Source organism: Rissa tridactyla, chromosome 4 (genome assembly GCF_028500815.1).
Source record: "Rissa tridactyla isolate bRisTri1 chromosome 4, bRisTri1.patW.cur.20221130, whole genome shotgun sequence".
Lineage (NCBI taxonomy): Eukaryota > Metazoa > Chordata > Aves > Charadriiformes > Laridae > Rissa > Rissa tridactyla.
Window position 1 is genome coordinate 44,750,176 of NC_071469.1, and position 26,153 is coordinate 44,776,328.

The 26,153-nt window shown below is 44.1% G+C and overlaps 1 protein-coding gene across 4 annotated transcripts in view; it reads right to left on the bottom strand.

The window, feature by feature from the left end:
• MAPKBP1 (mitogen-activated protein kinase binding protein 1) overlaps positions 1-26,153 on the bottom strand; it is a 101,170-nt gene that overhangs the window by 62,967 nt on the left and 12,050 nt on the right. For all 4 annotated transcript variants that reach the window (XM_054198143.1, XM_054198141.1, XM_054198145.1 and 1 more), the window contains exon 3: positions 7,328-7,419. In XM_054198143.1, the coding sequence (XP_054054118.1) occupies positions 7,328-7,419 (92 nt within the window). The remainder of the gene's footprint in view (positions 1-7,327; positions 7,420-26,153) is intronic.

The following is a 26,153-nucleotide window of genomic DNA, read 5'->3' on the forward strand; positions in this document are numbered from 1 at the left end:
TCTCCCCTCTGGTTTAGTAAAAAGGGTTTCTGACCAGCTATTTTGAGGTTTTGTCCTATTTTTCTCCCTTTTTCTGCTGGACAGCAGGTTTGCTGCAGGTCTGGAGCTTCACTGCTATCTCACTATTTAAGATTCTACTGAATGTTAGGTCTTCAGTTGTTTGTCACAAGTAAAGACTTTAAATTATTTAGACATGACATCAAAAGCGCTGCCCCACACACACACCTAGGGGCTGGCTGATGGAAACTGCCTGGAAGTCAATTTGACAAGTTTGACTCCTTTCTGCTAAGGACTTAAACCAGGGGAGTTTGCCCACAGCTCTAGGTGACTGCTAGTAGTGCTTGCTTTGCTTCTTCATCTCTTCTGCCAAAACCGAGTGAGATTACAGCTGAACCGGATCAATACACAGTCGTTCAGCAAACAATTTACTTTTTAGGTGCAGTTGTATTACAGAGACATGGATTCAATGTGGAAGAGTCTCTAGCATTCACAAAAAGGGAGACCAAGCAAAAAACAATGTAGAAATTCTTGCCTAGCTCTATGGGCATGTGGAAACAGTTCAGCCGAGTAAGACTGCACCTACTCCATTAGGCAGGGTCTTTTCTGTCTGAAGTTCAATGAAGGGGATTCAGGACTGGACCCAGCTGCTACCTAGATGGGAAGAGGCCATTTGCTCCAGGACTGCATGATTGTTACCTGTGAATCTCAAAGGCCAATGGCAAGAGAGCAAGGAAGAGGTCATAGCCCCCTTAAATCCACCTCTGCAAATTAAAATATCAAAGTTATGATTCCTTGGCCTGAGAAGAAAGCACTGTTGCAAAGGGGATCTCCATTTTCTTGTCCCAAGTGCAAAGAGTTTGCCCACTTGCCAGAAACTAAGACTACATTAACCTTCCTCAGCCCACCCTCCCTGTCTAATCTAAATTAATAAAAGCAAGGAATGAAAGGAAGTATTTTATACTTCAGATCTTCATGCCTCAGTGCATCTATGCTCCTTTTCCTCCAAGAGTATTTAAGACAGGGAGATTTAAGAGTTAAACAACGTATCCCTACTTCTTTCTGAGAGATCTGCTGTTGTTGGGGGAGGAAAGGGAGGGAAGGGTTTGGCTATTTTTCATCATCTTTTTGGACACTTTCAGGACCCTGAAACCCTGTGGTGTTCCCTCTTGGTGCAGAAAAATTTGCTTGGTTTGGTTGTAATGGCCCAACTCAAGCCCAGCTGCAGTCGCAGCTCTCCAATTCAAATTGTATTTAACAATCTCAATGAAGGAGATTTTCTTATCTTCCTCTCTCGGTCCACCACCACAATTGTGACAGCTGGAAAATCTCCCCAGATGGCATGTAAAAGCACAGTAGCCTCACAGATTACATGCATTAACAACAGTCCAGATTCCTGGAAGATGGGAAGGGGAAAGAGGTCTAACCCTTGAAAGGCAACTGTCCCATTTTAAAGAGGACAAAGCAAGCTGCCTCTGGTGAGGCCAAAGATGCTGAAATTTGCTTTGAACCACAGATGAGAATTTCATTTTAGGGTAGGTTTCTACAGTCTTTAGAACACCACAGAATTCTCTTTTCTAAAAGAACACAGAAAGAAGGTCCAGAAATTCTCCTTCAGAGGACTGGGTAAAGTAAACTTGAAGGAGCCAGCACCAGGAGAATAGGATTTATCTGCCCACAAGCCAACAGTTCAAGTATTTCAATGTCCCTGTACATACAAAGCTACATTTGAGATACAGCCCAATAGCATTAGCATTGGTGCTAGAGAAAAATTAGTGAAGAACTGTACCCGTACAGAGCAGTAAAGCTTTGCACAAACTGCACATGTACCAAAAGGTACACTGGGTCTATAAAGAAGTGGATTCCTTCTGTGTACCCCCAGCTTTCTAAAGGCAACTATTGTTGTGGCATCCAAGCGAAGTGATCAATTACTTAAGAAAAATATGCTCTGGAATAAGGCAGGAATACTTGTCATCTTACAAATTAGGATTTCATTGTCCATGTAACCACCAATTCTAATCTGGCCACAATAGTCATTAGTCTTGAAAAGATCCCAGTTCAAAACAGCATTTTGCCTCGTTTACCAGCAGTCATCTACTAGATTTGCCTCTCACAATTCATTCCTGTACCCCGCTGACCAAAACCTTCTACTTTAAAGAGGAATGAAATAGCAAGGTAACATCATGCCTGGTAAAGTTACACAACATTTATCCTAACTGTTATTCTTCCATTGTAGGTTATATGCAGCTTAAGGTAAAGGGAAATTGTTCCAAGCTGATAATTTATTATGTTGTGCAGTAATTTATCTATATAATGATGGAAAATTATGATTAAAACTTTCCAAGAGACTCCACATGTGGATGGGCTGGAAACCACTTAGCCTTACAGCATATCTACTGGAATTGGAAAGAGGTATTTGGGAGCAAACCAACAACCACTTCTGGAAAAGAAAAATCCTACTCTTTCAGCTTCCAGTGGGATTTACCACTCAGTTGTGTGAGACAGCTCCACACGTGCTGAGCAGACTCCTGGCTGGATTAAAAACAACTCACTCATTTCCCGCTGTGCTCCTCCCCTTCCTCCCTTCGCTGTGACACAGACCGTGGTCACTGCCCTGCCTGTGCAGGACCTGACACTTACCTCCCTGGATCAGTGGATAAGGGACCCAGGAGGGGTATGACTCAGAAGGGCTGACAGAGTTAAGAGGCTTCCACTCAGTACTGCAAACCAGCCAAGGACGAGGAGTGGAACAGGGGAGACACAGTGAAACGAGAAGAGTCGATTCTGCTGTAGCTCAGGTTGGCACATGAGAGGCTGCTGCACTGACATCCAATGTGGACGGCACAGTATAAGTAAAATAAATTTTGATCCAGACAGCTATGCAGTTTTCTGATTTTGAACACATCACACCACTATTCACTTCCAAATATTAGTTGTCCTATCTCAAAAAACCCTCAAGGTGGTAAAGCTGAAGCAAGAACAAGCCTAGCTCCTCAAAAAGATCTTGTGGCAAAAAGCAGCAGCAGAAAAGACTTAATACCTTCATCTTAACTTTGATCATATAGCTGGTCCTTTTATTGTCCCTCCCTTCCTATCTACAAACAAGGGTGATTCATTCTGAAATAGTACAGAATACGGGGGCATCCAAATAATTTGTTCATCAAATGTACCACACGCCACAGAGCTAGCCAGGGCCTGTGTCTGTACTGGCTACAGTAACTTCTGAGAGAATCACAAAGAAACTAAATTTCACTGTATCTCAGAGAGTATTTGCTTTATTAAACCTGCGTCTGCCTTTAGCAGGAGTTGCTGTATGTGAAGAGCTATGCTAGAGAGCTGAAGGGGAGGGAAGAACATGCAAGCTGAGACTGATTAACTCATTACATGTGCTATGTATCAAAAATTCCCCAGCAAGGAACACTAATATGAAAAATCCCTGACTTCTATAAGAGTGGCTGGGCATTGATAAGCAGAGCTAGAGAGAGGCTTAAGCTTGTCAGGACATAACAGAATAGCGTTTAAAAGACATTGCACACTGAACAGCATGAAGTGCTACTTTCCTGCTCCTATGGAAGAAAAAGCACAGGATGCTCCCTCAAGCAGGCAAGTACCTCACATGAGGACAAGGTTCCCAACCAGCTATCATGACCAACTGAGAGCCGTGTAAAGAATAAAAGAGAAGCAAAATAAATCAGTCACTCACACCAACCTACAAGGCTTATAAAACAGCAGCAAACACAACACCAAAACAGATAAGCTGACTCAAGCTATCTGAGCAGCTGGTCTAGAATTTAAATGGATAGACACTTCTCCCCCCCGCCTTTTTTTTTTTTTCCCCCTTTTTTAATGCTAGTCATCCTCAGAGGATTTTCTTAGCTTTGTTGCCCTTCTTGTTTCTAGGAAACAGAACTAGCTACTGAAAAAAAAAAAAAAAAAAAAGAAAACACAACAACAACAAAAAAAAAATCAGAGAAGGGCAGGGAAAAAGCAAGAGGAAAAAAAAAACTGAAAGAAAAGGAGAATGGAGCATCAGTCCTGCCACAAGAAGTAAAAAATTCAGTACATCTTTGTCCCCCTCACTCCTCCCACAAGACAGACTTTGTTACTCACTGTATAAACCTAACAGAGATCAAATTAAGCAACTTTGGGTTTATTTCACTTGCCAGCATAAGAACAGGCAAGTGTAGGCTGCAGTTGTAAGACCTTCAGAGAGGATGTAATTTTCTTTCCTATATTGTCTTACTTCCCAGGACCAACAGCCTTATATGAAATTGGTGGCCTAAAATACCTGGAGTACTCAGTGCTTTTAGCCTTTATGGCAGACATGGAGAAAAAGACTCCTATAACACAAGCATCCCACCAAAACAATACCATCAACACTTCCAGAGCGAAAGCCTCATTAGGGTCAAAGAAGAGAAAGGATAAAAGGTTCAGAAGCATGAAAGAAAGAAAGTTCACAGTGAGAAGGAAAGAAAGTAATAACGTAACTCAGCTCTTTGGCACCACTGTGGAGTTGGAATGAGCTTGTGTTGCATTAGGAACTGCTCCTTTCAGGAGATTCAGAAATAATAATTAAAAAAAAAAATAATAATTTACTTTAGGCAAACCAGAGACCAGAGTTAAGATTCTGCTCAAAGAGCGCCAAAGCTTCTCATGCACAAGTCCTCTTCCATGTACGCATTCATATGCCTGGTGTGGATGAAGTCAGGATGCCTGGGGCAACTGTTTTGATCTCAACCAAATGAACCTAGGTATGTTGAAAGTGTTCTTAGGAAAATACAGAGTTGTTACGTAAATTCAGCTTTTAGGGGTAGGACAGACTGGAGGAGCAAAGCATCTGCATGTCAGGATTGCAAAACCTCTGCAGATGAGCAGAGGGCTGAGGAAATCACTGAAGTACATGAAGCACAGACAAAGGTCACCAAGCTGCATGGACAGGTCATAAACCAACTGTCCATGAGCCATACCCAGCCTGCTATATCAGCCTCATGTACGAAGCTTCCCTGACCAATAAATTCAAACAAATAGAAAGAAAAATAAACAAAATGAAGCCCATGTACCAGAAATGCCAGAATTTGTGCAAATCAAGAGAAATTCACTGGAAATGAGAATGCAGGGGAAAAAAAACCCAAGACTCAACAACAACAAACTGAACTTGCATCAACTTAGTATGGTCTGCACAAGTACCCCTCTCATGTCTTGGCTCCTTAACTAATACTAGTTTTGTTAGAGATTGTCTTGACTGCAGCAAATCACAACAACATCACAAAACAGGCCAGCCATGGCACAGAAGCAGAAAGTCATAAAAGCCACTAAACTGTTACAACACACATCTGGTATACTCCATAGGTTTCTTGCCCAGGCCATGTGATGCTACCACCAGCAAGTAAGAACAGGAATTCCCCTGTAAAGCCCTAAGGAGCCGCATAACCTTTTAATTACCCAAAAGAATCCCCAGGTGTCCTCATGCTTGATTAAATCCATGTTAGGCATGCACAAGCTCATCAGAGGACATTGCTATTAAGAAAACTAGTCTATCTTTAGCTGTGCAAGAGTCCAAAACATCTGTTTACTGCACTTGTATTCTTCTCTCTCTCCTTGCCCTCTTCAAGCACGAACATATTCACTGTCAGAAAAGATGTAGAGGAAAAGGTAACACACTCTGGAATATATTTTCCTGGCTCCAAAGAGTTCAAGCATAAAGGATGCTGTCAAGAGCAGATGTGGATCTCAAACTGTCTGCATGCCCACGGACAGAAAGAGACACAATGGGCAGAAATTAAAACACATGATATTCCATTTGAACACAAAGGAAAAATAAAAGAAAAAAACCAAACACCCCGCTTCTTTGGGTTTTTTGGTTTTTTGTTACTATGAGAGTAGTCAAACACTGGAACATGCTGCCCAGAGAAGTTGTGGAGTCTCCATGTTTGGAGATATTCAAAAGCTGCCTGGCCATGGTCCTGGGCAACCTGCTCTAGGTGACTCTGCTTGAGCATGGGGGTTGGTCTAGATGATCTCAAGAGGTCCCTCACAACCACAATTCTGTGTACCAAGATATTGTCAGGATGGGCAAAAATTTCTAGCCAGTTTTACTTACCCCATCTCTCATTTTGGCCACAAACACAGAACCCTTAAGTATTGCTAGTCTTGTATGCTTGGAAAACATCATCTATAATTATTGTGGAAGTTTCTTTTTTCTAATTTCAGTTTTCATATTTTAAGAGTACATCTATGCAAAGCCACTTGGAGATACTGCCCTTCCTCTTCTCCTTTAGCTTGATGACCAGCAGAATAAACAAGCTGAGAGGAAGAGCCAAGCTCATATGGACTTCTGCAACCCAGCCAGATGGAGTATCCCCACAGTGCTACATTGGGCAGTGAAGGCTTCTCATGACACTGCTCTGTCTTCCCAATCTATTCCCACTACAGTATCGTATCTTTTCATCTAAGTCATAGATATACCCCATCTCAACAGCCACGCTTCCACTGGCAGAGTAAAATGTTTTTCCTCCCCAGCTTTTTCAAAATGCCATCCATTATGAGACCTCTACCTGCACCTCTCACAGTCCCTTTAAAATTGTTCAGGGGATACATTCTTTCAGACAAGTCGCATCCCACAGACCAGCAACTCTGACATCCTCTGCTCTTCCATGGACACGTGCCCTCTGGGTGACCTCTACCTTCAGCAAGATCAGGATCTGGCCCCAGAAATGTATGATTTTGCTAAACATGCAACTCACAAAGCCACCTCTCCAGCCCTCAGCAACCTCCCTCTAGTAGCTCTTTTGCTGTCCACCAAAGTCTCCTTCTGGATATCTCTATCTGGACTTAGAATACTGCGGCTGATGTGTTGCACTCCAGAGAATTCACATACAAGGGGCACTCAGCCTGAAATCTTTCTCCGCATTTGGATGAGGAACATGGCAAGTCATAAATTGCAGAGCATATACAAGAAGGCTTTTGTCAATTAATTGAAGCATCACCTGCTCCATTAGGTATTCACTGCCTTGAGAATCACATTGAGTTATGTGTAAGCTCACCACACTACAGAGCATAGTTAAAAAGTCCACAATGTATGTAATTCCCAGTTTACAGCAAGAGGAACGAGAGGGGTTCCATTAAAAGGGATCCCATTAAAACTTGACAGGTAAAATGCAATCCCTCTCTCTTGTAACAGTGCTGAGTCTCATCATTCTCTGGTGTTAAAAGACTAAAGAACAGTAAATAGCCTCCCGACAGAAGACCATAGTGGAAACATCCTCAATCTTTGTGTTGATGCACCAGTCCTGGTTTACCTTAGCTTTGAAGAATGTGGTTAGTGACTCACCCTGCCGGATAAGCAACGAGGCCAGTTCTGGGGTCGCAGGCTAATCCTCTGCCTCCCGACACAGTTATCCCCAACACCTTCTCCAAAGTCACCTAGTGCATATGAAAAAGAAAACAAGAAGTATTATGAAATATGAGTGCAGTTCAAATGGACCCATACACAGATGCTGATGGTCTGGTTCACAGTGGCACTGAGAAGAATCACAGCTCCTAGAAATTCACTGACGAGCATCCAGGTACAGAAGCAAACCTACTCAGTTTTCAACACAAGCACAGTAAAATAAAGTATTACAAAGACGGAGGATTGCAAGCAGCAGATAGTACTGGTGAGAAGCTGGGATGCATATTCACTGCCTACCAATTCCCATCCTCCCAGGAAGAGCAGCAAACTACTTTCTCCAGAGCTCTTTCCCCAGAAATCATTTCCAGGCTGACCTGTTGTCTTTATCTCCATCATCCAGTGGTAGATGGTTCAGTCCCCTATTCCTAGGAGCTGAATAGTCAATTTTTCCCACAGTGCTTGAATTGGAAACCACATCCAGTGGACCAGGGCATCCCTCCCCAGCAATCTCAAGAGACAGAACAGCTTACATGACTGGGTTCACAAGCCCACACACCAGTGACCCATGCAAGAGACAGTAATCCAAAATGCTTGCTTCTTGCTTTCCCCCCGAGCAAAGACCTCAACTATTTTTAGGAAAAGAAATGCAACTGGAAGGGCTACTTCGAAGATACAAAGACTCATAGCCAGGCCTCTGTGGCAAGAAGCCAGGAAAAGCAAAAACAAAAGGGGAAGGGAGGGGGACAGACAGATATGACACAATATTTTGGGGAGCACTCCCTGGCAGAGAAAGCATCGGAATTTAGCAATTATCCCAAAGCAAAAGGCTGTAGTGGGATTACACTGCACAAAATCTGCTTTGTGGCATGAAAGGACTCAAACTCTGAGCACAAAACAGATCTCAGCCCTGGGGTTGTTTTGACCGACACAAAATTATTCTCTTTCCTTTACATTTGCACAGCTTGATTTATTATATATTTGATGCATACATTCCTCCTCAGCATTGCTGTCCCTGCCAAACTCATGGATTTTACTAGGTCACAGTCTTCTGGTTTTAATTATCATCATCTAAGTTATATTTGGTTAAGACCTTAAGGGCATGGACGCGGCATAAGAAGTTGCTATTGTAATAATTACTACTATCTTTAATAGCTGCCCTGAAGACGAACATCTTGTATTTATATCAACATGGTGCACAAAAAGCAGGGGCAGGGCAGGTTCCCCACGCCACCCTTACCACACAGCTTACCAGACCTGAGGCTGTAGGGTGAAGAAACAAGGTCTCACTGAGCTCATGGCCCAGGTTACTAGAGAAGGTGATAGAAATAATCCCACACAGAGAACCACCTTGCTTCAACAGGTAAAGCAATGCTGAGGTGCCACCATTTAAAGTGAGCCGTCCGTGCTTCAGCTAGTTCAAATTTGGCCTGCCTTCTAATCAGTGACATGGAAAATGGAAGATTTCATATCCCAGTCTCTGGAACAACTTGGTCTTTTTTCCCTTTTAGTAATGATACACCCCAGATACTTTGAAACCATATCAGAGAACACTAAATTGTCCCCTTCCCTTGCAAAATGAGGATGTCTGGAAACATGGCTTTTACGAAACTCCTCTGGATTTTTGTTAAGTATAAGAACATACAATTAAAAATGCATTTACAAATCCACCGGTAAAGAAAGGAAATAGTTTTGTTCCAACTTAGTGTTGGAACAAAAATGTTGGGGTGAGGGAGGCTAGGAGGATATCTACTCTTCCAGGCTCACTAACAATATTTCAAAACACATTTATTTTTAAAGCAGCCCCACAAATGCACAGAAAGAAGAACCCAAGGCTTCTACTGCTGAGATTCCAGCTCATATCAGCAGTTCCCAACCCATCAAACTGAAAGAGGTTTAAATTACTAGAGAAACCTAATTCTTGACAGCGAAGGAGGAAGTGGAAGAGACGTGCCATTCAAGTGCTCCAATCTAGATAAGGCACCAATTACTTGATGCTGTCAGCAAACATCAATTTAGCAAAGCTGTGCTTACGCTGCTCAGCGCAGGCTTTAGCTCAGGCTGGCTGTAATTGCAGCTATCTTAAAAGGCACTATTTGACCTTGGCTATGCAGCTATTCATCAGCAATTCAGCAACCTACTTTCACAGGTACATTTTTGCTCTTCGAGGATGTATATTCAGCCTCTCAGTGTGCAGTCTTACGCCACAGCTGAGCTGATCTTACAGCTGCCTGCTCTGGAGGGGACAGTTCCTTCCTCCCTCATCCCACTCATCCCAATGACACCCCCGCCACTTCCCTTGCACGAGTCCTGGCATAACAACTGCCTGCCCAGCAGGCCAAACCAGCAGCAAACCATGTCGGAGTTTTTGTTTTCAGGGAGCTCAAAGCCAGGGAAAAGAAATACGGTCCCCTTTCACTGGCAACTACATCAACCCAGTTGTACCTCCAAAACCCACACTGTACTTGGTGATGTGGAAAAATCTGTCCCCTCCTCATCTTTCAGAGGGAGAGGAACTGAACAAGAGCACTAACTGATTCATCTTGGCACTCTCACCCCACCAACAGAAAAATGTCACATTCTATCACTCTAGGGTCTGTGGAGGCCCCATGCTGCTCTGCCAACAGACTACTTATGGGAAGGCTAGGAGGTGGGAAGTCTACATTTCTCCTATGGTCAGCACACAGCTTGACACAAAAGGAGTAGCTCAGACTTTAGGTCCAATTATTCTACTGCCAGTGAGCATCTTCTGGACTCCAAAAGACCACTCGTTCCATTAGAAAAAGACAACAACTATCAAGGCCATACCACTGGTATTAATAGACCTAGTGCCACAGACTCGTAACTAACTTTCTGAAAGACTCCCTCTCTTTTGCTCCTAGTCTTAGCTCTAAAACCTTCCTAGTGTAAAGCATCTGAAAGGCAACCCCATGAGCCTATCCAATGGATGCTCTTACAACACCTCCACATGATAATCCTTGAGTACGAAAAACAAGTTGCTTCCAAAAGGAGCACATGCAAATTTAAAATTTGGTCTTATCACACTTGTGAGCTCCACTCCCACCACCCTGCCCAAAATACACTCTTATCCCCATGACCAACCTCCAGACTAGGTGACATAAGGGCAAGAGATAGTCAGTCACTTGCCACAAAACTTGACAGAAGAATGAAAAACACTTCAGAGAGAAAAACCAATAGCAGCAATACAGTATAAGTTGGATTCCTCCCAGCTTGTCAGCTAAAGCAAAGAAATTATTAATATAGTTAATAATTTGGAAAGGAGTACACCAACTTTAACTTCCTAATCTGAAATTAAGATTTGTCCAGCAAAGGGCAAATTTGTTGATAGAGGTCTGCCATTATCCCACTTCTGAAGTTACAACTTACAACAAGGCAGGAACCCACTTCCTCATGTGGCAAGTGCAGTCTCCCAGTCCTACACAGCCATAACCACTGCCATTCACACAAATCCCCCAGGTGGTACTTCAGCACATTCCAATCAGAAATAAATTCCCTGACACACCTTTCCAAGTGTGATCTGGGCTAATCACAGGATCTGGAGAGTCCCACTGAAGATCTGAGACACCATGTTCATTACCAATAGCTCCCATGTTGGCCCAATTTGCTTCCCACAGTTGCCAGACATGCCACTGCTTGCTCAGGCCTTCACAAGCAATCAATGGGCCACCTCACCTCCCTCATCCAAGCCTGGAAACAACTGCAAGATTAAACCTGTCATTTTGTGCGCCTAAATTAGAGGCGCAGAGAGGAGGCCGCCTAGCCACATTTGTTACTTCATCTTGAGGCTTCTATTAATAGTATGTGGCACTTTCAGTCAACGTTCTCTATGCGATTTGCAAGTGTTATTGAACTGTTCCATGCACAACATGCTTCTGCAGCTCACTTTGCATTGCCACTATGCTACCTGTAACCACCCCATCTCCATTCCTCTAAGGTCAACTTTTCAAATTTGGAAGCACACTACACACTCTTAGGCACCAAACCCAGAATCAGCTGTGCAGCTAACACCTGTCTTGCAAAACCTGATATTCACCCATTTTACAGGCTCAAATCTAAATTTGGCTGCTCAGCTTTGCACAAACGTGTAAAGAATATTTTAGCCCCTAAGCAGATCACTTACCCTTTTCCTTCCACATCAAATCCCAAGATCATCAGATAGTTCCCACACCTGGTAGGACCAGACCAGTAGAGTCCTGAATTGCAGGACTCAATGTACCAACAGGCATTCATGTCAGCCAGGCCTTCCCAGGGATTGGGCCTTGCTGCAGCCCAATCCCACCTGGAAGTCAAAGGGCACATCTGAGAGCAGCCCTTGCTTCCCTCAAGCATGGTCTCACACAGCACAAGGGGAAAGCCCACGCTTGCGTGACAAAGCCATGCCACCTCTGCCTTACTACCAAGGTGCAGACAATCCTTTCAGAAAGGCTGCTCTAAACAGCCCCTGCCAGCCTTTTTGTCTTTTCAGGAAAGAAGATGCATGATCAGCTCCTGCCAGCTCTCAGAGAGTGAGTTTCATAATTGCATGAGCTCTTTCTGCTGTTTTGAGGAAGTTACCACAAGCAATTGTTTCCACATGCTAAAAGGACAACACAGAAATCCTTGAAGGATTAGCCCAACTTCACCCCCCTGCAAACACTCTCCTCCTCTCCTTCCCATCGTTTGCATTCCTTTGGGACCATCTACACTGCAAAGCCGCAGAGGAGGCACAGGAGGCAAACACTGTGGCCCGCACATCTAGGCAGCACACTGTTAGAAAGCAGTAGTAAACACACCCAGCGCAGCAATTTCCACCAAAATGGGTGCCAAAGGGGACAACCTAGTGACAGTCCTGCCTGACGTGAGCTCACAGGCGCTCTCCCTACAGCTGCACTGTTTTACTAATGAGCCACCGCTGCTGGGTAGGAGCTCCTGTATCTATGCCTGCTTGCCCGCCAGTAGACTTCTGCAGTCTGGCTTCAGCTTAAAGAAAGAGAGGAAAAGAAAATTTCAAGAGAAAGTAATTTTTAACACCAGGCATCCCTCAAAGAGATTCAACTATAGGCTGAATGATGCTGTTACTCAGCCTATCACCCTCCACAGGACAGCAAAAGACTAAGTAGGAGTTCAGTAGTATTTCAGCCCCCAGCCCCTCTTCTGCATACTCATATGCTCAAGAAATGAAGGAATTTTCTGACTTGATCACCTCACCTCCTGCCTTCTAATACAATCCACGTTCTCTTCTGAGCCAAAAAATTCATAATTCTCTACAAAACAAGATTTATTTAAGCATGGAAATAAAGAAGCAAAGCATTTGAGAGGATACACGCAACTCTCCAGAGCTCAAAAAGACCACTGAGGGGAGAAAACTGGTGTTACTGTACAGGGCTGCCCATATGTCCCAGCACCTATGGCACTAGGCAGGAGGCCACAGCCTGGCAAAACCATGTCCAACAAGCAGATGTGTCTGTTCCAGACTTCATGAGATTGGCCACCTTGGATCAGACACCAGTATCTATCCCTGGTTCCTGTTTCCATTTGCAGCCGTAAGTGAAGGAGAAAAGTCAGGAAGAAGAGTATCATAAACAAATGTATGGATAAAGTTTAAGAGCAGGGAAAGCAAATTTTATTCTTTCTCACCTCCTGTCAATCTCCCACTCTCAAAACAGATATTCTCAGTTTTTAACCGTTCAGTAGAGTTCTCTACCATGAGCTTATCCACTAAGCATTGACAACATCTTTTGGCAAGGAACTCTACCAGTCTGGTACATGTTGCAAGAAGAACCATCTTTCATTGCTCGTTTTAAACCAAACTTCTGTTAGTATCATTTGATGTGCCCTAGTTCTTGTACAGAAAGAGACACTGAATAGCCAATCCCCACCCATCTTTAAGTGGCTCATGATTTTGTAAGGACCCCAAGTCATCTGTCTTCCAACTACAAGTGTCTTCACTTACTCAGTTTATGGCTCTCCTGAAAGCCATCTCATATCTTTAATCAGCTCTGATGCTCTTCTGTGAGCCACCTTACAGGTACATTATATCCTTCCTGAGATGAAGAGGAAACACCAAGACCACATGCAGCTTTCAAGGTGTGGTCACAGCAAGTGTTTACAGAGCAGAATAATAGTCTTACGTTTTGTTCTCCATTCTTTTTTCCCCACTAATACCTTACATTTGATCTGCCTTTTTGACATCTAAGATCATTTACAGACAGCAGCAAAAAGGTCACCCGGCTCAACAAAGTAATGGAAAGAACTCCTGCTGCTTTGCTCTCGGAAATTTATCCCCCATTCTCTCCTCTCTGCTCCCCTGTGGAAGGGAAATCCTATTCTTGAATCAACAGTTTGATTTCAACTTCCTCCTTCCTATCCTTATCTTTGTGAGCACTTATTCATGAATAAGGGCATCCTCAGAGTGAGTTCTTGCAGCACAACTATTCCATTCCACTCCAGAACAGCTGCTTCAATAAATGTCCACATCCAGACAAGTTCTATTTTAAAAGCTTTCCCATGGGCCTGTGTATAACACAGTTAACGTTCAAATCCATTTAATTAACTGGCAGCATCGAGTCAGCATGAAAAGACAACATCCATCAGAGTTCATCTATCATCCACTGCACAATGTGCCTGCCCTCATCCCTCTCTGTCTGAATGTGGGCATATTAATAATGTATGTGCAAAAGCACACGCTCCTGAGAAAGCAGTGGACACAGAAATCCCAGAGATACATAACCCATGAGGGTTACTTTGGAAAGCCTTTCCTAGCACATCAAGTAATCAGTTACCATCTCATCTGAGGAGTGGCTACACAATCATCTGTTCTTTTGCCTTAAAAAAAAAGGCTTTTACAGCTCGACTTGAGACCCCAATACTCTTCGGTCCTGGCAAGACACTGACACAGGGAGCTCCAAGAACCAGGCCCAAGTTTCACAACAGCGCTGTGGTTTTCATGTTTGTCTCCCTATATTCTGCTTCCAGAGTTTTCAGCACTGCTGAAACACACTCCAACGTGTTTTCCATGCTGCAACACAGCAAAGTCATATCAATGCACTCTGGCATCCAATACGTGAAAATGCATCGTAGCTGTACATTGTCAGCGTCAGCATTTAAGAAATAGCTGTCTATTTCTTACATAAGTGAAATTTGATACAGGGAGCCAAATCTCACAGCTGGCCCTGTTTGTACATCTCTCCTGCTGTCCCTGAGCCCCACCGCAAAAAAAGCACGTTTAACCTCCAGGGACCAGCACACACATTGTAGGCTCTAATCCACCGTCTGAACACACTGTCTGATCTCCTGTTACTGCTGCAGAAAAACAAAGGCTTGAAGTTTTACGTTTAGCTCTGCTGTGCTTCGTTTGGCACATTAAACACAGAACACTTACTAGAATATACTATTCTACTTAAGGGGCTGTCAGCATTTCCACTGCAAAGCCTTCATTTCAGGGCTTTATAACACAGCTGTGAAATATTCATTTTGCACTTGAGCTTAACATGCAAAGGTCTGGCTTTGGCCCAGGTTCCTCTGCCTGTTTGTTTTTTCGGGAGTTGGGGTTTTTGTTGTTGGTCTGGCAGGGGGAAGGCTGAAGACGGGTGGATGGAATTAACTGCAGGAGATGTTTGACTTACAAGAGCACACAAACAACAAAACCACTCAGCTCCACAGTTGGTTTCTGTCCCTCACATATCCAATGTCTCCCCCTGTTTTTGTATGTGCATGTAAAATATGCACAGGGGGGTTTTTTGTGTTTTGTTTGGTTTTTTTTTTTAGGAGTCTTTTCTATCCTCTCCCTCCTCTCTAGTCTGAGCCTTCCGTCCCTCAGCATCCAGTGCTACCAAAGAGTACCGTCTTGACAAGCCTGGAGACTGAAAATATTCCACCTGCAAAAGCAACAGTAGTAAGCTGAGCTCCAACACATGACGAATGCAGAATGTCTCTGCATTGGCAGAGCAGTCTCCATGTCTCTCGCAGTAAGTCTCACAAGCCTTGCTCACTGCCACCATTGCAGACTCATACCTATTGCCTAACTGACCCTCTAGGAACTGCTCCACCACCATCAAACTGGTTTTGTGCAATCCACTACACAGACTTGTTGCAACGTTTCAAGGTGTTTCCAGCCAATGCTCAATTTGAAGCACTATTCATGGGGTGAAAGGATTCAGAGCTATGTCTGACCACTGACCAAGCCCTCACATTTTAACGAATTTAACAAAAAAAACAAACACCACACACCTGACCAGAACATCATCATCTGCAGCACACAGTTGCTAATTCTAGGCAATTTGATTTCAAGATAACCACTTCACGAACATCAGGGAACAATCTCCCACAACACAACTTATGAATGACGCACCTTGGCACAAGAGTGGCGAGGGTAGAAACTGACTTGCCCAAAGGTTTGAATCGCTGAGTTATGGGAAGCATTACATTACATTTGTAAACCTGCAAAAAAGCAGAGGTAGGATGGGGGAGGTGTTCTGATGGAAATGCTGAGCCTCAGCTCTAATGGCTCTGCCAGGTGTCACTACAATGGTTGTATGGTGGTGTGCAGGCATTAATTAAAGATGATCCAGGCAGTTGAGAGAACAGGGACCAAAACAGGGACAGAGGTGGAAGAAAGGGAACGTGAACAACCCAGGGTCCCTGCAGGCTGTCTTTCCACATGCGCCTGCACACAGCACGCATGCATTTGCCCATCTCTCCGCACAGCCTCTCTTGCCTGCTCTCCCCTCCTGGCCTCCCCACCATGCTGGCTGCTTTCAGTCCGATTCCAGCTGTCAGAACTGCATTCCTGACCCGTCAGCCCCAGCTGTCGGGGGCTACGTGCTGAATCTGCACTCTGCCTTCTTCTTCATGCACCTGGAGTAAGGCAGTCCCAGGGAGGCCATAAATACCATTGCATAGCCCTGGGGAAGTGGGTGGGAGGCTATTAAAAGCACCTCTACCAGGAATCGTAGAGAGGGAACTCAGAACTGACAGCAGCACACATCTGCAAGTGTCCCTGTGGCCTGCAATAGAGGATACAGAGGGTTAATTTCCTACCAGCTTCTGCAGCATGACCTAGCCACCATTAAATAATTACCTTCTGTTTCTTCACTTAACACCAGACTGATCCCCCAAGTTTCTCTTCCCCACCCCCACACCAAGGTCCAATTTCTTCTGAAATACTGCAGGGATAAGGAGAGGCACATGTAACCTTATCAACCCTAGCTAATGTCATGGCAAGCAGCAACTTCCCCTCCTTCTCCCATTCAGCCATCATCCTCACTGTAAAAGCAGTCCAACTCAGATTTTCATGAGATTTCACAAAACCTTCAGAATATCTGGGCTTCAGAGATACAAATGTGGTAAAGTGACAAGGGCTGGAATGTGTGTAAAACGTCCACCTTTATCAGTGTTGTGATGATGGATGCTATTTTGACTCTGGTGTAGGGAATTCTTTTTGTTGATGTAAGCAAAGTTTGTGAAGATTGCATGATGAATGTATACTTTAAAAAACAAAAAGCAACATCAAACAGGCTACAGGTTTGCTGGCACATAAAGAGTCAATCCTGATTTATTCCAGACTAAGCATCTGCACATGGAGTCAATCGGACCAGCTCCATGGGCAGGCAAGCCCTATGGGACACAACTGAGAGATGCATCCTGTGTGGGCAGGCTTCAAAGAAGCCATTCCTTGAGGTCTCGGGACCTGGAATTGTGTAGGATCACTTCTTCTCAAGGAACAGATTTTTCCAATTTGCAAGTGTGCATTACTTTTTCATAAGGAAAAAGGGCCAGCAAGATACCAGACTTTACATAGGGGGTGATTTTGCCCTCCCACATAGGCAATTTGTCCGGTGATTTTTTTCTTCATAGTAGAAAAAGGAACCAATTCACCTTCCCGTGCACAGAGTAAGAGTACTAGGTACAAGTGAGGATTTGCAACACTCCCCCATCAGTCTGTCCCAACAGCGCAAAGGAAGCAACTTCTGACTTTCTGGCAGCGTTATACATTGGTCTCCTCCAAATCCACGCACAGGGCCTGAATATAGGCAAAGAAAGTGCTTCAGTGAAATGTAGTAAAAAAAAAAAAGTAAATATAGCTCCCTTGGGCAGCGTTTCAGTTACTCATATAAGGGTTTGAAATCAAGCAGGAACAAGCGGTTCTCGCAGTGTAAGGGTCACTGTTTATCATCATTAATCATCACTTCCCAGATAGGAAAGGCTCTTTCCCCTGTTTCACCCAGACTTTAGCACTCAAGAAAAGCGAGAAACAAGAACAAGGAGAAGAGCCAAACAGGGATGTGGGCAAGGGCTGGCAAGGCTGCTCCTGCTGTAGTTCTGCCAAAGTCCTTCCCCACAGCCCCGGTCCCGAGTCAGGCCTGCTCCTAAATACAAACGGACAACAGTTAAAAGCCCACAGTTTCATGTCAGAGATGGGCATCCACTCCAAGGAAACTGTGGCAGCTCCACATAACTCCTGACTCCGGAGAACTCAAACACATGGGCTGTAACACGGTGTTTCTAACACTGATACTGCCATGGCGAGGAGCTCCATCCTAAATCACCTCCTGCTGAACTCCATAAACAACACAAACTTTCAAACTAAACTTGGACATGGGGAAGATACACTGAAAGAGAGGGTGCAGAAAGCCTTCCCCACAATTAACTCTGCCGAGGGGAGCCAGAGAAGGAAAGCTACATCTAGGCGCTTCAAGAAAAGCGCCACATTACAATTCCCTTCCCCAACTTCCTTCATTTCTTCTCACCGGCGCTTATTTTTGGTATAAACAGATCAGTGCGCTGTTTGTCTGAGGCTTGGGGGGGAACTTGGTGGTGAACCTTGAGAACAGGAGTAGCAACACACAAGCTAGAGCTATGCAGGGTGAAGAAAAGCCTTTTAATCAGCCTGCCTGAGGTGACGCTCATAATTCATTTGTGATTTTTTTATTTACATATAATGCCCCATGCCACATCAGTCTATTTTTATCCTCCACCACTGATTTGCACAATAGTTCTGTCCTAAAAGTCATCAACTGCCACTTCTAAATCGCAAGTCTAGATCTCATCTGTACCTATCCAGCCCTCATTACCATGACGGCAAAACTGCAGGTCTTTTGGAGAAAGGGACAGCTGTTAAGTAGTGTATTTATGCCCCCAGGAAAGATTTAAAGAGACTCTCTGTATGCAAAAGCCTCACCTTTTTATGCCCAGTTCCTTACACAGAGCAGATATCTGTCCCCTCCACAGGAGGTCAGAGAGCTCACCTCTCCTGGTGCCTCAAGGCTCCTGCCGCTAACACCTGAACTAGACACCTTGTCCTCCCACACATGCATGTCCCTAAGACTGCAGTGATGCTATGGGGGAAAGTACATACTCGCATCCTCAGGGGATTAGAAAATGGTCTTGTTGTAAGCTGATTTAAATTATATTAAAAAAAAAAAACCACACTTAACACCAATTTAAAAGATGCTAAGATTGCAATAAATACAACAGGAGGGACAGAGCAAGTATGCAGCATTTATCACACAAATAACATCCTTACAGAAAGAGGCAGGTGGTAAAGAGACTAGCATTCATTCTTCCCCTAAATATTGTCTGGACCATTTATTATTTGTTTCACAGTACTTGCAAGAAGTCCCAACAAACATGAAGGCCACCAGTGCTTACACCAGGTAGGAAGATGTACTCTCCCACAGCTTGCAATCTATAACCAGATATTAGAGGACTGGATGGCAAAAAAAACCAAACCAAAACAAACAAAAAAAAAAACCAAACAGCAGCACTGGGTAAAATGTCTTGATTGTGGTCATTCAACAAATTAGCAGCAGAGCTGGGAATAACCTCCTCACCTCCCTCCCAAATTCCAGCAGCTATCTACTATACGGCCAAGGCTGCACCGTTGCTGTATCTCACTCCTGCTTGAGGCTAGGGAGAACATTTTTTAAGAACACTTAAAAATGAATAGGAGGAAAGCATGAGAGATTTCTTTTCCCCAAACCAATCAGGATATACAGAGGAGCACACAAGCTTCCTGTCCACCCCCAGCCACCACTTGCTGCCTAGCTCTTGGCAATCCCTTCCTGCACTCCCTGCCCTCTGCCCTGAGGAATAAGCTTCTTACAGAAGAGTCTTTATCATCATCTGCCCTTCATGCATCCTAGAATTAAGGCGCTCTTCACATCTGTTAGTCAACACGCATATTGAGCACTCAAGAGATTTCTCCTGTCAGCCAGAAAGGAGACCATGTCCTCCAGGAGAAGCGATACATATGAACACGAGCCAAAGACTGAGACAACAAACTTAAGAGAACAGTACAAGCACTGATTTCCATTGTCTCCTCAACGAGCCTGCTGCCACCTCCTCCTGTTCCAGTACGGCTGGAAAGTCCTTCACTGGTAATACAGTGTCACCATCACTGCAGCTGCTGTTCAGCCACCGGCATGGACAACTCCAGCAAACCCATGCGTGCTCACTCTGGTACACATGGTAGGGCCATCTTTCTCCTTCAAGGATGCAAACTGGTACTACAGGAGAGACAATTATTGTTCATAGTCACAGCTATCCCAGATGCAGAACTTGGTTTAGTCTTTTCCAAACAGTTAAAATTTCTTGCAAGTTTTACGGCCTAAACCCAGCAACCTAAAGACATGAATAACTCCCCCTGCAAGTCAGCAGCGAGAAACACCATCGGATCCTCTCCACCTTATACACACACATACACAGAGGAAACCACCGCTACACAATAAACCGCACAGAGAGACAAAAGGTTATAAAAGATAACTACAAAGCAATACTAAACAAACTCATTAAATCATTCATTCAGCTCACTTTCCTTCTTCACATACTTTGCCCTTAAATGACTTCTTCCTGTGATTTTTCCCAAGCACCTTTTCAGTTTCTTTTCCTGAAGGAAAACCAAGTCTGTAAACGAGAGGCACAATAGTCCAACATAAGATGACTTATCTGAGGAGTTCTTTAAAGGTGATTTAACAGAAAGAAAATGGGAGCAGGCTGCCACCTAAGTGACTTAAAATCCTGAAACAGTGGGAGTAACACTGGAAAAGCAGGTTTCCTCTAGCCTACATTTAGGCTCAGAAGCATGGGTAATTGGTAGAATTACTAAACGTGAGAACTGAGGAAGTAAAACCACACTTAGAGGAAGCAATTTTTATCCACAGGCTTAAAAACCCCTTTATTTTTGTTACCACCTAGCTCCTGCAATACTTCAAGAAAGCAAACCATTACAACTACCACCATTTCTTTACTGCCCTTGTTTTGAAATTCAGAAAGCCCTAGATCCAGGAACACAACCAACTCCTACCCCTTCAACACTTCACTTCTGTTTTTACATGTTTAGTTCTTAGCAAAAATTGCTGCAGTAAAAAGCAAAACACAAAAAAAAAAGTTTATGGAACTCCATTATTCAGCAAAGAGTCAATGCTCCCAATGCATGATTTTCCAGTCAATAGTTTTAGACGCATTCATCTACTCAGAAGCAGTTAGCAGAATCTGTCTTGCTAAGAAATAACTTTGAGCGACACACGTAGTTCAGAAATACCTGAAATACTAGTCCTAAGTACATTTCTACAGATCAAACAAAGGATATAAGAAGCAGACAAACACTTGAAGGGCAAGCAATAAGACTGAACAGCAAAGCAACACTTAAGAGTCCGAACACCCCACTGACTGTCCTTTGTACTGAATGATTATGCTAACCCTACTCAAACTGTATTTTATGTCCTCCAGCAAAAAGATAGCTATAAAGCTTCTATGCAGTTTCTGTCCACTCCTTGCTGTGGTGCACTGACAGTAAGTTAATGGGCAACAGCTGGATACAAGCTTCACTCTCATCCCTGCACAAGAACCATCCTCTGGCTGAAACCAGGCTACAACTCCCATGACCAACCAGAGAAGAAGTGTTGGATGAAATGGAGCTGATTGCCTGTCAGAGTTGAAGGACGCAACTGATGATTCAGATTCTTTTAAAAAAAAAAAAAAAAAAAAAAAGCAGAAAGAAATGATTGTAGAGAATTGTTCATGGAGCGCTAAACCCTAAAAATCTTCCCACCTGTCCACAATCTTGCCCCTCTTCTTCCAATTGTACCAGTCTATTTAAGAAAAGACATTTCTACCTGCAAACCTCGTCTCTCTTACATCCTTAGAACACCAGAGGTTGATACCTGCAACAAAGCACTTCAGAGTCAATATTGTGGAAGGATCTGTTTACAAATTAGCCAAAGACAAACAGGCACTTAAAGTTTAAAGATGGAATTAACACCAGCCACAAGTAAAGACTAGAACTGGCTGCTCAGTGCTTATCAGCACTTTCTGCTATTTCTATAGAGGTCACTTCCTACATTTCTTTTCGGTGAGATAAAAATCTTTTAGTGACAGAAAGGACCTCAGAAACTGGCACAATCTGCTACGGCAGCGAAGCTGACTGAGCAAGGACTGGCACTAAACAATCTTGTACAAAGAAGCAGAAAGGTACTTAGACATTGCAGAAGTTGTTTTTGCTTACAAGCACTGCCTGGGAGAAGTCCTATGTACACTTCATAGATTCAAAAGATGACAGCAGCATCCCAATGCACCTGGGAAGCACAGCTACACAATGATGTCACTTCAAAATACTGCTCCCTACATCATATCACAACATGATGACCAAGGCAACTAGAAGCTCCCCATGTACCCAGACTGCTTGTCTAATAGCTAGAGGACAGAAACATCTGCCAGAAGGAGTTCAAGAAAACTCAGTTTTGGAGTCACAAGAACACAAAAGATTGTCACAGACCAAACCCCATGGCTTTGGCAGACCAGGCTGCTGCAAAAAGAACTCTGTGAGATTTCTGACAGATGTTCCCCCACAAGAGAAAAGAGCTGGGCAACCACCAAGCAGGAAGTCAACACTCCAGACCCAAGTATCTCGCACTTTATGCTCTTCCCTGAAGGCTAGCTGTATGGCATTTTGTTGCAACTTCCAGTCACCTTCCCCAGCCTTTTCCACTGAAGATGGAGCACTGGGAAGTCTTCTCAAATCAGCTCTAAGGAAGCGAAGCCCTGGTGCTACCCCTTTCACCTATTTATACCAACAACACTACTACAACAGTTCAAACATATTTTATATATAGCTCTGTGGCTTATTTCCAGGCAGAAGTAACTCAATGCTGGTGTACATATGTTTAGGCCACAGCAATTGAAAAGAATTTCCCATAAACACTGTTAACTCTGCTGCTCCACTGTGACCACTGTGACCAGAACAGGCTCTACCACTGCAGAAATACAAGCCATGTTAGGAAAAGAAATTAAAAAAAAAAAAAAATCCACCCAGAAGCTAAGCAAGCCACTCGCCACCTGCACAGCACTAACAGACTTCTACTATAGCCCCAACAGATTTATAGCTATAAGTTAACTGCCAGCTCTTGTCACATCAAGATATAGTGCCTGACTGCCAAGAGAGTACATAGAGGTGACCAGGGTGTGTGGCAGCATAAGGGCAGACATGTAATACGTAGAGCATCTGCCAGTATTCACTTGCATTTTAAAGTAATCTTTTAAACTTAAGGGATGGACAAACGGAAGATAGTCAGATAGTTCTATTTGCAAACCCTGCTTGTACTGAAAATATCAGTGGTGCTACCATATTTTAATGAGTCTGACTTTAGTCCAATACCCCTAAGCTCATGCACAGAGAAGAAACAAGAAGGGCAAGGCATGGGAGACACGGACCAAAATCCAAAATGTACTTCCCCCGATGCTGTTTGCAGAAACGTCAGTGACACACAGGTGAGAGAAGTGCCTGCTAAAACCCCACAGGATGCTGATCCCAGTGCTAGGCCTAGGTTTTAACATGACCCCAGGTGAGCCAAACCCCAGGCAGCAGCCCACGGGGAGACGCAGTGCCTGCTATATTCCCTCTCCTAAAGGAGGCTGCTTCTGCTATCACATGTACAGAACTACCAGGTGATAACTACCGTGCCTTTCACCAGATTGTTCCTCTCATGGGCTGCAAAGACAGCTCTGCCAGTCTTCCCAGAATAGATGAAAACAACCTTTCATCAATTTTTCTTTGGAACAGCTAAATACGGGGGGGGGGGGGGAAATTAACACTTTTTAAAAAAAAAAAAAATCTTGCCTTTTCTTATGTCTGAATCCAAGAATACAATGGGACTGGACTTTAAAGAGGAGGAAAGCATAATCAACACTTCAGAAGTATCTAAAAAGACACAGCATCTTTGGTTTTGTGATGTGGAAAAGTTAATGACCACCATCTCAGGCCTCTGCAGAGATGGGCATCTCTTGTCCTGGGTTATAAATAACCAAGCTTTATCCTTGCATAAACCTGTTTGTAACTTCAGGGATGAAATTGCCCTTCCTCAACGTGTCAGGTCAGCATCTTGCCTGGATCAGAGGAGGCTCCGTCAGGGAAGCTCTAACTGGGGAGAAAAGGGAAAACCTCATCCACATTTTGGGGATGATGATGGGGGTACAAAAGAAAAATGGAATTTCTCTGGATAACTCTTTATTTGGCAGATGAGAAACAGAAAAAAAGAAACAGTCTCTGTCCCAGGCTTCACAGGACTGGTTAGCAACATGCCCAGGGAATATGGATTAATGGACAAAGTGCAGCCGAGCTGGTCAAAACAACACGATAAAGACAACTGCATGATATACATATAAGGCATGCACACACATACAGTTATGTGCATGGAGTGAATCATCATATATAGACTCTGACCTTACAATCGGCCACAGAGGCACTTATCTTTATGTCCGTTGGGTGAAATGGAACTACTCACGCTCATACTACCTCACACAAAATTAAGCACATGCTTAAGTATCCATAGGAACAGTGCCAGAGTTTGCATTCATTTTCTTTTAAACCGTGCAAGGTCATCATGACTGTAAAAATCTTATACGAAGAGTTGTGTGAGGCTTTGTGTACATTACAGCTGTAACACAATACCAGTGTCACTTTATAAGCAGGGGGAATGAGTGGGTTGTAAGTTACTGTACTAACAGGCACACTAAGAAAAGTAACATACACTCAACCAGAACAGAATATGTTCTTCCTATTAAACACACACACACACGCAGAAAAATAGAAACATACTCAGACCATCATTCAGCCAGGCCCCAGCATTTAAGTACGCTCTACAACACAAAATCCTGCTTGGCAGCTGTTTACATTACTTTCCTTTCTGGGGATCTGAGAAAAGCATCCAAATTAAATCACACTAGAGAGTGGGAGGGCAGGACGTGGGACAGAACCCAGGCAGCAGACCTGGAAGTAAATCCCTCTTCCAGAGGGATGGCCACAACACATAGGCAGCTTTCCCTCTGCTGCCCAGAGACAAGACCCCCCTCCCCAGCAAGGGAGATCACCCACTTTGACATTTTATAATGGATTTTCCTTCTAAGCCCTTCCTTCTGCCCTAACTGCTTTCCACAGCTTACATAGATCACTGATGATTTACAGTTCTGCCATCTCCTCAGCACGAGAGGTTCCCTGGCTCAACTAATCCCAAATGCTATGCAAACACGCTTCGGGCCCACAACTCCCCTCCCCACAGACCAAGGCAGGAATAGCAGCTCCCCTCTGCCTGCAGAGTTACCGTATTTTGTTACACAGCCTCCTCCCCTCCTCAGCCAGTGCTGCTGGCTAAAGCGGGACGGGTTGCTCCTCCCAGTACAACAGGCCTTAAGAGCCAGAAAAAACTACCAGGAGAAAGAGTTTCTGTTGCTTGCCAACAAACCTTTAGGCAGTAGGTGATGAGTGTTCCCAATTGTTTTAAACCTCTGGAAAGCACTCACAGCAAAACTAAATACCTTATCACAGCAAGCACTCTCCTCTTCCCACTAGATTACAGGACTCTCCAAAGCAAGCAGCATTTCTCCACCCCTGGTGACCTCAGAGTTCTCCAGGTACTCTGTAAAATGCTTTTCTTTCCCAAAAGAAAGAGGCAGATTTTCCTGAACTAACAAGACAATTCAGTTCCCTCGGCAGAGACACAGAGCTGGAAGCTGCCCAGTGCATCTCATACAACCACATCCTCTACCATGAAGGACAGTGTTATTACCCAGTTCAACCTGTGCTCTCTTCCAGCCTTGCTGGTCAGCCTGTAACCTTGGTCACCCCAGCTCCACCACAAAGGACCAGACACTGTCTGGAGACACAGACTATGAGCACATTATATGGGGTTTCTCTAGACTGGAATCTTGGTTTGTCTGTTTTTTTCCAAAGCCTGTGTTTAAATTAACGGGCATGGGCTTACCCAAGGGTACGGTCCCTGAGAAGCGCATCAGGACAGCGATGCCCAGAGGAGCCCTGCCAAATGCTGCTAAATGCAATTTTGCAAAAATCTACCAGCGTTAAAATTGCTTTCATTCTCCACAGTTCAAATTAGACCTTTTCTTTTCCTATGTATTACAAGCCATTTCTGCTATTTTTGTTAAAATTGCTGTTTGAATGTGGCGGTCTTTCCTTTTTCCTTTTAACTACCATTCTAGATAACATTTTTCAGTAAACGTGGGGGATGATATTTTTTATATATATAAAATGAAAGGATTTACTTGAGTAACCTGGTCTAGCAGGAGGTGTCCCTGCCCATGGCAGGGGATTTGGAACCAGATGATCTCTAAGCTCCCTTCCAACCCAAACCATTCCACGCTCCCATGAAATACAACGCCGCGCACACGGCGCGCCGCCACACCCGGTGGGCGGGGCCACGGCGCCCCGCCCCTCACCCCCCATTGGCCGGAAGGCGTCTCCATGGTGACGGGAGGCCGC